Consider the following 14,333-nt stretch of genomic DNA (forward strand, 5'->3'; position numbering starts at 1 on the left):
ATTAATTTAATCTCTCTAATCTCTCTAATTTGTAAATGGGTGTATTTCCTGCTGATAGTGTTTTTGAGAGAATAAATGAAATAACATGTATCTTAACACAGCTCAGTAAAATATTTGACACATAGAAAGGACTCAGTGAAAATTAGTTCCCTTACCACTTTGTTCCTTCCCTAAATCTTTTTCATACCTTGGACACATGTGTACCTGTGTGTATGTGTGTGGAATGCAGTCCTGTTTGTAATAAATAGCAAGAGATTGGAAACAATTGGGGATGGGCTAAACAAACTATAGAATATTGTAAAGGGAAGGAAGGATCTGTTATAATACTGTGTAGAGTGATTTCCAGTATCTTTAAGTAAATAAAGCAAGATGCAGACAAGAATATACTATACAGAGGGGGAGAGTGAATATAGTTTCTTTTAAAAAATAGAAAGATAACCAAAAACTAGTAGAAAAGGTGGTTGGTTGGGGGGGGGGAACAGTGTAGGCATTAGGAATAGATACTACGTTTCTCCAAATGTACTTTCTTTTATAGATTGGACTTTAGAACCTTGTAAATGTTTTACATAATTATAGAACAAAAAGAAATAAAAAAAAATTTTAAACAAAAGAACAAATTTAAAAACAAAATGAAACAAACAAACCTAATTATATACAAGGGTACTTCAGAAAGTTCGTGGAAAAATGGAATTAAAAGATAATACGAATATTTCCACGAACTTTTTGAAGACTCCTTATATTTACTTGGTGGCTTGAGCACTGAGAATTATTTTGAATGAATTTAAATTAATGTTGTGGCTGTCTCCATTCCTGATTTGATATATTAAGGTTAAATAGAACTGCAAAGAAATCCTCAGCATATTAAGTAATATTATTATTAATAATAGTATTGTCAGGAGTTAAGAGGAGGGAGGGTGTTTTTTAGACATACACATATTGATAAAGCAAATAAGTAATTATATTATTGTCTCTAGAAACAAAGTTTTCAGCGTTAAAGGAAAGGAATACAAAAGTAAAAATAAAAGAAGTAAAAATCTTATAACTTTAAATTTGAATTGGAGATAATAGTGTGAACTTACATTTCTCTTATGTATAAAGTACATATTTTCTAGCTTTACCCACAGAAAACAGTAAACAACGCTAGTATAGAAATGAGCAACCTTAGCTCTCATATTTGTGTTTTTAAATACCATTTTTTACCAAAAATAACCAGAGCTTCTTAGAGAAATAGCTAAATCCAGGTCTGGAGCCTGAAATGTATGAGTTAAATCTAGATTGTCTAGTCATAACAGGAAGCACGGAAGCAGTCAGAAACTACTGCGAACATGTCAAAAGGACACAGGAGCTAAAATGAAAGGGCTCCCACAGACCATTAATGGGAACTTGAGTCACAGAAAGAATCATGACTATTAGTCATTGAAATATGTCAAAATATTAAAATTAATTAGTTCATTATGATATCCCTCTATCCCCTCAAAGAGAAAAAAAGCTGTCCGTTGTTTATCTTTGGAGGTTGCTTAGGGTTTCATAGCATTATTCTGAAACCTGCTTAAAAAGGGCAAAAATTAAGGATCTTTTTTAAATTTTAAAATTTCTATTTTAATTTGATATAAAAACCGCTGCCCATACCAACACATTATTTTTCAAAAGGAACTCAGGAAAATAATTACTGAATGATAGCTATACAACTAAGAATACTCTATTAGGACATTATGATGATGATATTTGACAAATTTATGATATGTTTTAGTGGTATACCTATGCAATATTAAATATTGTTAACATCATTTGAGTCTTCTAATGGTGTGGTTTTTGTATGTTAATGGTAAGATATGAAAAGAAGTCTCACTTATTATAATGGCAGTTGTTGGTGTTATCACTGAGCCAAACTATGAAGATCCTGAGGAGATTTCCAGGTTGAGGGGAACTGAAAGTTGATGAGTAAAAACAAAATTTAAATAACTATATCTACATCAGCCATGTAGGTTGATAACATAAGGAAGTAAATTTCCTGTGGGTCTGAGGTTCCTTAAGCAGTTTACTATTCAGAGCTTAAGATAGGACCACATCAACAGTGATTTAAAATTGTAAAGTTGGGCAGGGCCAATTAGCTCAGTTGGTTAGTGCTCTGTGTTATAACACCAAGGTCAAGGGATTGGACCCTGTACTGGCCAGCCACCAAAAAAATAAAACTATAGAGCATAAATTTGCTGTCCTTCTCTGCTCAAAAAGAAAAATTTAAAGGCTAAATATTTTTCCTTAAAGTATATGGAAAAATATGTTCCATTTTAACAACATGTCATATTGATAATAAAAGATGTCATTTACTGCATACTTGTGTGCATTGGTGAGAAAAGGTTTATACACTAACCAGTTTTAATTTAGTTTTCACAGTTGTGTAAGGTAGGTACTAATATGCCCCGTAAGGTAACCTAGGCTTAAGGAGATTGAGTAACTTTTCGGTATTACATACATATAAACTATTAGAGCTTGATTTTTAAAAAAACAAAACAGATTTTTTAGATTTCAAAGTCTTTTTCCTTAGTATACTTGATCATTCTTAAATGTGTATTCCTATTAAAATAATTTATTATCATGAAGACTTTATTCTACTGTAGGTAGTCCATAACTAAAATGTATAATGTCTCAGGTACTTATAAATTCCATGTAGAAAAGTAAAACAGGTCTAGGAAATATAGAGTAACAATTGCCAGTAGTCAAGAGGAGGGAGGGTGCAATTTTAGATAGGTGGTGGAATAGGCACCTTTGATAAGTAACTTTTGAACAGAACCCAGAATGAAGTGAGCAGGAAGACATGCTGATGTATGTAGGAACAAGTTTAGAATGTGAGTACAAGTACCCTGTGTTATTAGTCTGTTCAGGCTGCCATAACAGAATGCTGTAGAGTGAGTGGCTTAAACACAAGAAATTTCTTTTCTCACAGTTCTAGAGGCTAGAAGTTCAAGATCAAGATGTTAGCAGGGTTGGTGTTGGGTGAGGCCCCTTCCTAGCTTGCATACGGCCACCTTCTCCCTGTGTCCCCATGTGGCCTTTTCTTTTGTGTGCAATCAGAGATCTTTGGTGTCTCTTCCTGTTCTTACAAGGACACCAGTTGTATTGGATTAAGGCCCTATCCTTATGAACTCATTTAACTTTTATTGCTTCCTTATAGACCTTATCTCCAAAGATAGTCACATTAGAGGGTTAGGACTTCAACATAAGAATTTGGGGGGGGACACAATTCAATTAGTAGCAGACCCTGAGGGAAGATCTTAGATATAAAATCATGTAGAATACATTCTTTTTTAATAGAATAAAAGCAACTATGAGAACAGCTTTTTTTTTTTTTTTTTTTTTTTCCTTTTTTGTCTTTTTTACTGACCGGCAACGGGATCGCAACCCTCGGTGTTGCGCCCGCACCACGCTCAACCAGTGAGCAGGAACTGGTCTCCACATGGGATCCGAACCCTCGGCAGGAGCGCCTCCACACTCCCAAGCAGCGCACTCTCCAGTGCGCCACCGGGCCGGCCCTGAGAACAGCTTTTTAACTATAGAATATTTATATAAACTTTTTGAAACTGAAATAGAACACTTATAAACATTTAATTCTTGTAACTTGATGATGTTGCTGTGTAGGTGAGTAGTGTGAACTTTAGAATCAATTTTGTATTTGTATAATATTGTTAAAAAGATGCCAAGTCTTATGATTTCTTCAAATTTAACTCATTGTCATTAAATGAGTGGATTGTAGCTTCGCTCATTTTTTAAAATCTCAGCTCTGGAGGGGATCCAATGCAAATTTTGTATATTTCCCACTGTGGCCATTTATTTACATTTTTAACTGACAGAAATGAAATAGGAAATTATATTATAGATAAATTTTAATCTTAATTATAAACTTAAATATAAATTATGAATTTTCTTTATAATTTTAGTCATTTTGTCCAGTGATGATGATGATGATGATGACAATGACAGGACTAACAGAAGAGAGAGTATGTCTCCTCAACCTGCTGATTCAGCATGTTCTTCCCCAGCACCATCCACTGGAAAAGTAGAGGCAGCATTAAATGAAAATACCTGCAGAGTAGAGCATGAACTAAGAAGCATTCCAGCAGAATCAGAGTTAAATACAGTTGCATTGCCAAGAAAAGCAAGAATGAAAGACCAGGTACTTTTCACATTTGTTGACATTTGTTCAGATTAAATTCTCCCCTTTGGGATGTAGATATTTTTTGGAGGGCGATTTGGCAGTGTCAGTAGGAAGAGGAGATAGATTATGCATTAAATGGGACTTAAGTACCACTTGGAAGATTATTTGGAATAACATTAAACTGTATACAAAAATAAATTTCAATTGAACTAAAGGAATAAAGTATAAAAAAATTAAGCAAGAAAAAATAGTATTAACATTACAGTAGAATCTCAGTATATACAAGATTTCTTTTAAAATTTACCAGATGGAGAAGTCATTTTAACTTAGATGTATTACTATAATACTGTTATGTTTTATTATATTTTATTTGATATTTTACTATATAAACATTTCAAAATGGTCACATGGTAAAAGATAACATAAATTATGTCAATAGAAAAACAATTTAGAGAAATATTTATAATGCAGACGACATGCTGTACTTTAATATCTATAATAGACTAAGATCTCTTAAAAGTTAGAAGGTAAAAAGAAAATGAACAAAAGGTAAAAGTGGCAAAAGGAAAAAATTCAGATAGTAAACTGTGACATGAAAAGTGTAAATTATAAGGAAGTGCAGATAAAGAAAATGAAACATAATTATACTTAACAAACTTGCAAAATTAATACAAAATCAATCAAGATGTATTGCAAGAATCCAAGAGAAAGGGTACTTTTCTAATTTGCCAACGGAAAAGAATTATTTTGTTTTTTTGGGAAAGCAATGTAAAAACATCTATTAAAAGTTTTTAAATGTATGTTGCACCATTTGCTAAATAATTAGTTCCTTAGACTTCATCTCAGAGGAATTCCCCCTCATCTCCAGTATGTAAGGCTGTATGTACAAATGTGATCATTGGCAAACAACTGCAAACAAAATTACTCCCCATTAATATGGATATGTTATGGCATATTCATACCATGCAGCCATTGAAAAGAAAAATTAGAGCTAAATCAGTGACTTTTAGGATTTCTACATAGTACTGTTGTGTGGGAATAATAAAATACACAAATATGTGTATATTATCTGATTTTTTATAAAAACATTTTTTATAAAATAATAAACATTAAAAAATTGTATGTGTGTGTATATGTCAGGTTTATAGTAATACAGTTGAAAATATGGAAACATGTAATTGGTTGTTAAGATGGGAATCTTAAGAAATGAAAAACAACAAAAAACAACCATGAGGATAATAGCAAAAGTATGGATTTATATTTTTATATACTCTTAAGGAATGTTTCTCCAAGCATGACAGCACAAGCAAAAATAGTAAATCGAGAGATAAATATATTTGAATAAATGAAAAGTATAGAATAGCATACCAAAATACCATAAACAGAATTTGGTAGGTAAATGCAAATAGGAGAAAAATGGTAAACTATGTGACAGAGTGTAAGTTGATACTTTACATATTTTTAATTTCTTAAAAATCAAGAAATAGAAGCAAACTATAGAAAAATGAGTAAAGGAAATGAGTAGAATTCAAAAAAGGAAAGGTAATAATCAAAGGAGTGAAAATGAAAGTAAAATACCTTTTGTTAACTGTCCACATTGCTGAAAATTTTTAAAAGTGTGACACTGTCTTTCATCTTAAACAGTGTTTGGAGAAATGGAATGTTGGATGTGTAAATTGGTATAACTTCAAAGGGCAATTTGATAATAATTCTAGGTATGTACCAGGATTTAGCTACAAAAATGCATCATTGGAGAATAGTTTATCATGGAAAGATCAGAAAGAACTCAGATGTCTGACATAGAAGAGTTCAGTTAAATAAATAATGATTTCCATATGATGAAATTTGTAGGTGAGCAGTTTGTTGCTCTTTTTGATGATGCTCCTGTGGAGGGGGAGGTTTGGACCACCCACATTCTAGACTCAGTCTCTCTACTAGGGATTCAGCTAGAATAGCTCTTAAATTATTATGTTTTAATAGTGAGCTAAATAACCTCACATTTGAAGAAATAACTAAAGCTAAAAAAACAAAAACAACCTTTTAAACTTCTCTAATAGGTTTCTGTTAATAATATGGTAAAATATTAATGATAAATCTGTTCTTAAGCCTTAAATAGCAGTTTGCAAAATCGTGTGCGTGTGTGTGTGTGTACATATATATATGATGATCACATTTTGGTTTTTTGAATCATTTTTTTTTTCGTATGACATAGATCGTAGAAATATCACTAGAAGGGTACTTTGAATTAGTGTCTATGTCTGTGCAGTGGATATTTTTTTCTTCTTTTTTTCTGTCAAGATTGTTTTATTTTTATAATGATAATATAGTTATTGATATAACTACCTTTAATTAAAGTTGTATACTTACAATACAAAATATTGTTTATATTATGTATTATATTGTTTATACATTAATTTGTATTTGGAAGTGACTGTAAAATCATAATTTAATGTATCAAGTAGTTCCAAGTACGTAAATGTATAAAGAAGCATTCTTTGTAATGCAAATAGTCATTCCCCTAAATTACTTATTTTCTAAAGAATTGCTGATTTAATCTAAGTACTACGACCACTACCACTATTACTAGCTAACTTTTATCTTGCATTTTATTGTGCATGAAGTACTGTGTTAGGCTGCTTTAATACACTAGTTCATTTAAGTAGGAACTCCTAATCTTCATATTTTACAGTTTTGGAAACTAAAACTTAAGGAAGTTAATGTTTTACCTTAATCAGGTCATTAAAAGGTGTTTGGCTGTGATTTGAACCTAGACAGTCTGATTCCCAGAGTATCATTCCTGACAGTTGTGCTATTACTTGAATTTCAAACAATAACTGGATAAAGTATAGCTAGATAAAGTAGAAGGGATTCACTGTTATGTGAAAAACCATAAATTTCTATTTCATCTAATTCCATTAAAGGAAAATTAGTTTTATGTTGTGATAATTACATTGCTTATATTGGGTCTTCTTTGCATGTGTGTATTTAGTTTGCAGCTTTGTTTTAGTAACTCATTAAGTGAAAATTTACTTTTCCTTTTCAGTTTGGCAATTCTATTATCAACACACCTCTAAAACGTCGTAAACTGATTTCTCAAGAAACTTTAGTTGAACCTGTGTCTTTAAGCTGCCAAAATTCCTTTGACAGTGTCATTTTAAACTGTCGAAGTGTACGAGTAGGAATTCTCTTCCGGCTATTAATAGAGCCTGTAATTGTAAGTAAATTCTTAAGCTCTTTACTGTACCAGTTATAAGATTCAAAATTTCATTGCTAAGGCTAATTTGTAATATTTTTAAATTTGTAAGTTACAATATTTACTTTAATAGTATATCAAAATTATTTCAAGATTTCAGTTTGCCTTGAGTATATAAATAGTGGCCCCTCACATTAAAAATCAGTGGATAAAAATTGGTCAAAGTGTAATGCTTGAAGTAGTAACATATTCATTGTAGGAAAATATGACTCATTTCAAAGAGTTAGAAAATCTTCCAGTGCTACTGATTTATTCTCATGCTATCTCAGTGCATGAATAGAGTATACTGAGTAACTGTAGTGAGAGAAAGAATATAAAAGCTTTGAGATCTGCTGAAAAATATATTAGCATTAAGACTCTTAGATTATTGGACTACAGTGGCCACCCAGAAGATATTATGCTTTTGGGCTAGCTCATTGTTCACAATGCCCAAAGGACTTTCTGTAGTCTCTATCTTACCTGTCATACTTGTCTACTTATTATTCCACTGCCACCAATCCAATTCAAGTATTTATCTATTTGAAATTTTGATATAATCTCTCTAATCAGCGTTCTTAGTCATCATTTTTTTTCTTTCTAATGTATTTTAAACATTGTTGGTAGATAATCTTCCTGAAGCACTGTACACCTTTATTTTTTTTATCTTATTTTATTCTGTAACTTTTATTTTATAATGCCTTAACTTATCCCTATTTGTTTCTAACTCTTCTTTCAAAACCTGTCTCCTAGTATTGTCATGTATATATAAAATAATATCTTTAAGAGAACATATTATATCACAGCAGGAAAGTTAAAAGGTAGTTTTATTATATTATTTAAGTTATGGTAAGTAATAATTATATCTTTTCTGATAAAGGTTCATCGTTCTAGGGTAACATACAACCAAAAGAAAAAAAATTGTAGGTTAGTTTATAGGAGCAAATGAAATGTGAACCTGATTTGTTAGTCAGAGCAAAGCTCTATGAAAAGCCAGCAATTTTTTCTTGTCCATCCAAAATACTCCAGCTTCCCAGAAATTAAAAACTACCAAGTTTCAGAAGTACCTCGGAGATTTAAGTACTATGAAGATTTAAATACATAATTGCAAATTATGTATAGACTGTCTACCCTTTGTTTCCCAATAACATTGTGACATATATTAAGGTTTTCTGGGATTTATGAAACTTGTGTTTTGTTATAGGTCTTCCTAATGCAGGTTATCTTTCCTGGTTTCTGACATTTAATAGAAGTGTCCTTTCGTACATCAAAAATTTCCAGGAATACCCTATACGTTTTGAGGCTTTCCCCCACATTAGCACTGTTATTTATAACTCTTCAATATGAAGAGAAAGGGTTGCTGGTAATTTAGACATTTAATTGAAAGTAGCATATTTAGTGTCAAAGCTATCTATCAAGAGCTACATCAAAATTTGGGTGATTTTTTTTTTCCATATAAGTTATAGGCTAGGTTATATATGCTACAGTGAAGAAAAATTTAACTTTGTGAATTTAATTGAAGAAATAAAAGACAGTATGTGTAATGGAAAATGTATTGATATGCTTTTTTTTAAATTAAATTTTTAAATTAAAATGAAAATGCTAAATGAAATATTTCAGCCAAAATAATATAATGTAGAAATCTATAATTTTGAAAATACGTGAAAATTTGCAGTGTGGTGTTAACCTTCCTGGGATTTTCCCAAAGACGTTCTTCATTGAAGTATAGTAGATCTGTAATTTCTTCAGATGTTGTGATTTAAGAATATGATTTGATATTTTCTTCTTTAGCATAACTTCCTATGTTTTGTAGTGAAATTATTTTTGCCAAGTTATAATTAAGAAACATTTTAAATGTTTTATTAAATTTCACACTCATTTTTATTATTAGATAATTTAATCATTTTAAATTCACTCAGTGATAGAATTGGCGCTATCTAGAAATGCCGGTGTAAAGTAAAATGTCTTAGGAATACCACATTTGCCCAAATATAAAGCAATCCTTCATTTCTCCAGTGAAAAGATATAAAATCTAAGTTTTCAGTCCATTTACATTTAGAACTTTTGGAGATATGGATGAAATAGCTCAATGTCTAGTTGTAATATTAATATTTGTGTGTAATTTAGGTACACACATTTTTTAATGACAAATATTTACACATCTTTTAATTCCTTCATCTCACATGACAAGTTTATTCAAATGTTTCTGTCATCATTATTAACACTTTTAGAATCATCTAACATATTTTTCTAAAGCATATAATTTCAGCTTATATGTATGCTGAAATATTTCCTAAGCTACAAGTACCCATTTTTGATGTCTCCAAATAACATGTTACTGTCCAATGAAATCTGTTAACATTACTTTCAGATGCAGGTATTAGAAGGTATGTTTAGTGACATTCTACACTTCGCAATTGTAGTAATTACTAAATTTATTTTATATTTTCTTGCTTTTTTTACATTATGAAAATTTTCAAACAGTAGAGTTGAAAGAATTTTCCAGTGAACATTAGTAGACCTCCCGGCTAAGTTCTACCATTAGCATTTTACTATACCTGCTTTTTGCATATCTGTTCGTTTCTCTATATCAATCTATCTTATTTTTTAAATGCCTTTCAAAGTACTTGCCTCCTTTTTTGATTCTCTTACCTTCTATAAACCCACAAAATGATGATTAATTCAGATTGTATCAGGCTTAATGTGTCTTCTTCACGTTGAAATAATTAGTCAGAAAATCACTATTTTGTATCCACCAATAATAACCAATTCAGGCAAGAAACTTCAGTGATGCTAAAACCATTAGGTGAAAGAATATTAGGGAACAGGATATTCACAAGCTTATATGTATCTCTCCACAGATTATTTAATTGCAAAAGGAAAAATATATCTTTACAATGGAAAGACTTGGCAGTCCCTGCCTTAGTCAGATGATTAAGCTTGTATTTATAGCGGGACAGCCTGACATCCTATATCTTTTAATGTGGTACAGTGGGAGGTATCAGCACATCACTTATGTGCTGTTTTTGCTGGAAATGTATGGCCTGAATTTTAAAGTGAGGAACACAAGTCAAGATATTGGATGTTTTGCAGAACCTAGCCTAGATTCCTTAAAGCCCATATCATAAAAAATAGAGGGAGGCAGGTTTTTGGTCTAGACTGGAGCAGACAGAAAAGATAAAAGCAATATAACCTTGACAAAATCATGGTTTGGGAGAAAATTAAAACAGCCATAAAGGACAATTTTGACCTGTTAAGGAAATTTGAGTATGAAGTATGTTGTATGAAGTTAATATTGATTTCTTAGATATGCTAATGTTTTGGTTGTGTTGGAGAATGTCCTTGTTTTTAGGAGATACATGCTGAAGGATTTGGGGATGTAATGTTATGATGTCTGCTGCCTGCTTTATGATGGTTTAGCAAAAGGGAAATGAGTATATTTATAGAAAGAGTGATGGAGTGGACATGGCAGGATTTTAAGTTAGTAAATCTAGCTAAAGAGTATTCGGGTGTTCTTTGTAATGTTATGTCAACTTCTCTGTGAGGTTTTAAGAAATAAACCAGTAATATAAGAAACATCCTTGAATAAAAAAGGCAAAGCCTGTCTTTCTGAGAGATAATTGGGGCAGGAGGATTTTATATTATATTTACACACACGGTTGATGGCTCAGTTTTTCTTCCATCTATAGACTTAGGGTCCAAGTAACATTTCATTTAGGGTATGTGTAGCAAAATCTTCATTTGTCTATGATCAGTACTAATTTACCTTATTTTTTAGTTTTCTTTAGATTTTATCAAGATACAGCTAGATGGTAAGCTATTTTATGTCTTTTTGCTCACGAAAGCTTTATTTATGCTAAAACACTTTATATGAAAAAAGATTAAATGATATTCATAAAATTCATTAAGGTGATTAGTAATTACATATGTCTTTTTAACAAAGAGAACGTATATCTTGGAGTAATTTTATTCTGTAATATCACAAATCCTAACATTTTAGAACCCTTTTTTCATTTAGAAAAAAAAGTAGATGCTTCTTTAAGATAGTTTATAAGCTTTTTCTTCATTTTCCATGATAGTATCGTTTACAGAGCGTAATATATATGTGCTTAACATTAAATTTGTATTTCCTCACAATTTCCTCCCTTTATGATTTTGCCCTCTTAAGAATTGATTCCTTTTTCATTTCTACTTGTTTTCCTCCAGAACCAGAAGGTGATCCTATAGAAATTACTTTACATACCTCTGATCTAACTAAATGTGAATGGTGTAATGTCCGAAAATTACCAGTAGTCTTTCTTCAGGCGATACCAGCAGTTTATCAAAAGCTGAGCATGCAACTGCAAATGAACAAGGAGGATAAAGTTTGGAATGATTGTAGAGGAATAAATAAGTTAACAAGTAAGTTATATAGAACAGATTTTAATAGTATCCAATCTGTTGAATTAGTGGAATTTGAGTGTACTTTGGTTAATGCCTTAGATATTTATTATCTACAGTCCTTACAGCTACCTTGTAAGATAAATATTACTTTCTCCATTTTACAGATGAAGAAAAGTCCACAGAAAGTAAGAGGGCTGAAGATAGAACCCAGGTTTTACCCATTTAGAATGTTTTCAAAATTGTTTAAAACTCAAAAGATCTTTACTCTTATAACACTTTAATCTGAGTAAAATGAATTCTCTTAACTGATAGGAACGCTAAGTGTAAACCAGCCATATAAATCTGGAATCCTTGAAACCTGGCCTGAATAGGAAGTTTTCAGGTTCACAGAATAGGTCTTCATCCTTTACAATAAATAGATGTGGTTCTCCAGTTTGTTTCCTTTCACCTCTAACATTTATGGCATGGCATGACTGCTTATAAAATAAATACATCTCAGCAATAATTGCTGCTTCACCTTAATGATGAGTAACTGTTAGCTGCCATTAAAGATACAAGAGTTGGCACATTAGTAAATAGCAATTTTGCATTTATATTCTCTATAGATATTATCAGTTCGCTTGGGCACTTTCCTATTTGTGTTTGACAAAAATGTTAATAGATATGTATTTAAGACTATAAATAGATTTGGATCCTATCAGATGAAGTAAATTAGTTATGTCCATTAATAGATTTGTTTTCAAGCTACTGCTAGAGTAATGTGTTCTAGTTCCCTTTCTCTTAATAACTTAGGTGACATCGTCAGATAATGCTCACTGGTCTTCATTCCTGTATTTATTCTTTATCCACTGTATGCCAAACATTGTTTTGGACATTTATACCAGGATTTCTGCTTATCTTTTTAGGAATATTGAGTTGTTACTCTTTTTTAAAAATTATCTATTTACTTATTTTGTTCTTTTAGACTTACAGATATATTTATTTCATTTCAGATTTGGAAGAACAATATATAATTTTAATTTTTCAAAATAGCCTTGATCCTCAGGCAAATTCAGTATTTGAAAGCATCATTACTGACATTGGTATAAAGAATAATGTTTCCAATTTTTTTGCGAAAATTCCCTTTGAAGAAGCCAATAGCAGACTTGTTGCCTGTACAAGAAACTATGAAGAGAGCATCAAAGGAAGTCGTCTGCAAAAAGAGAACAAAATTAAAACTGTAAATAAATTTTTAAAAATAATGTTAAATAATGGATAGTTTTAAAGGGAAATATATTTTCTTGTAATACTTTTCATTTCAGTGTTAAATCTTTTTAATTCTACTTCAGAATTATTTGCTTTTATTTGTGATTTGCAAGCTATCTTGTGTCGAAACAATAATGGTGGGTAGTACTTGATATGTCTCAGAAGCATTTTTAGTTCCTCTTCACAATTTCTCATCTTTACTTTTCACCTTTTCTTTTTCTCTCATCCTTTTTTCTTTAGAGCTCACTCACAGCATACATAGACATACACTGCTACATTCAAATCAGTTGTTGCCCTTAGGTTTGGAGGAATTTTGATCCCTGATATACGTACGTTTATATGTAACATAGGCATACATGGTTGAAAAATTGAAGTAAAGAATACATATTATTTGACCTTGATGTTCGAAATATGTATACAATCCTAGAATAACTACTTATAATTAGATAACTCTGAAGCCACCTGAACCAAAGGCCGCTATACGACTGTAATACATAATATGTTGTTAGATACAAATATAACTTAAAAATTCTAAGTTTGTTCCCTACCACAGCAGCTGAATTCTTCAGAGAAGAACTATTAACATAGTGGGTTGGGGAAAAGAGCAGAAGGAAAGGGACTTGTTTTCCTTCTTTTGCAGAGATGACTCCAGGAGGTAATGCCAGAGGAAGAAAAGAGCAGCAGAAGCCATAAGGCAGCTGGGATAGACTCAAATTTCATTGGAAGGCTCTTTCCTCTAAAGACTCCCTGTTTAATTTGCTTTGTGGAAGGCTGGAGCTAACTGAAGTGTGTTCCCTAAGCCTCTGCCCCCACATCCCATGGGTTGCCTAGCCATGGAACTTAAATAACCCTCCACTACTAGAAGAATAAATCACTTTGGGTTTTTGCAAGGTTCTTTGAATTTTGCTAACATAATCTAATTTAATATGGATAGTGGAAATAGTTGAGAAATAAGATACAGGAAAACCATTGTTACATAAGTTGGGAGAGTATCACTGTCTAGAAGCTATAGATAAAAAGAGACTTCTTTTGCTTATTTTTAATTATCAAATATTCTGCATACTTCTTAGATTTATATTTTTAATCCTCCTTAATTGAAAAACATTCTTGCCCTGTGCTTGCTCTTTTTATTGAAAATTTTCCCAATTGACTGTGTGAATTGATAATTTAATTTCTTTACCAGGTGTCCTTTGAATCTAAAATACAACTTAGAAACAAACATGAATTCCAGTTTTTTGATGAAGAAGAAGAAACTGGAGAGAACCACACCATCTTCATTGGCCCTGTAGAAAAGTGAGAGAATTCTTCACATTTGCAAGGCTC

General features: G+C 31.4%; 1 protein-coding gene across 6 annotated transcripts in view; it reads left to right on the plus strand.

Annotated features, from left to right (window-relative positions):
• Positions 1 to 14,333, plus strand: part of SENP6 (SUMO1/sentrin specific peptidase 6) — a 110,479-nt gene that overhangs the window by 60,740 nt on the left and 35,406 nt on the right. For all 6 annotated transcript variants that reach the window (XM_008578977.1, XM_008578979.1, XM_008578976.1 and 3 more), the window contains 6 exons: positions 3,936 to 4,171; positions 7,197 to 7,367; positions 11,161 to 11,194; positions 11,589 to 11,783; positions 12,758 to 12,984; positions 14,194 to 14,303. In XM_008578977.1, the coding sequence (XP_008577199.1) occupies positions 3,936 to 4,171; positions 7,197 to 7,367; positions 11,161 to 11,194; positions 11,589 to 11,783; positions 12,758 to 12,984; positions 14,194 to 14,303 (973 nt within the window). The remainder of the gene's footprint in view (positions 1 to 3,935; positions 4,172 to 7,196; positions 7,368 to 11,160; positions 11,195 to 11,588; positions 11,784 to 12,757; positions 12,985 to 14,193; positions 14,304 to 14,333) is intronic.

Source organism: Galeopterus variegatus, unplaced genomic scaffold, assembly GCF_000696425.1.
Source record: "Galeopterus variegatus unplaced genomic scaffold, G_variegatus-3.0.2 Scaffold1793, whole genome shotgun sequence".
In the NCBI taxonomy this organism is placed as follows: domain Eukaryota; kingdom Metazoa; phylum Chordata; class Mammalia; order Dermoptera; family Cynocephalidae; genus Galeopterus; species Galeopterus variegatus.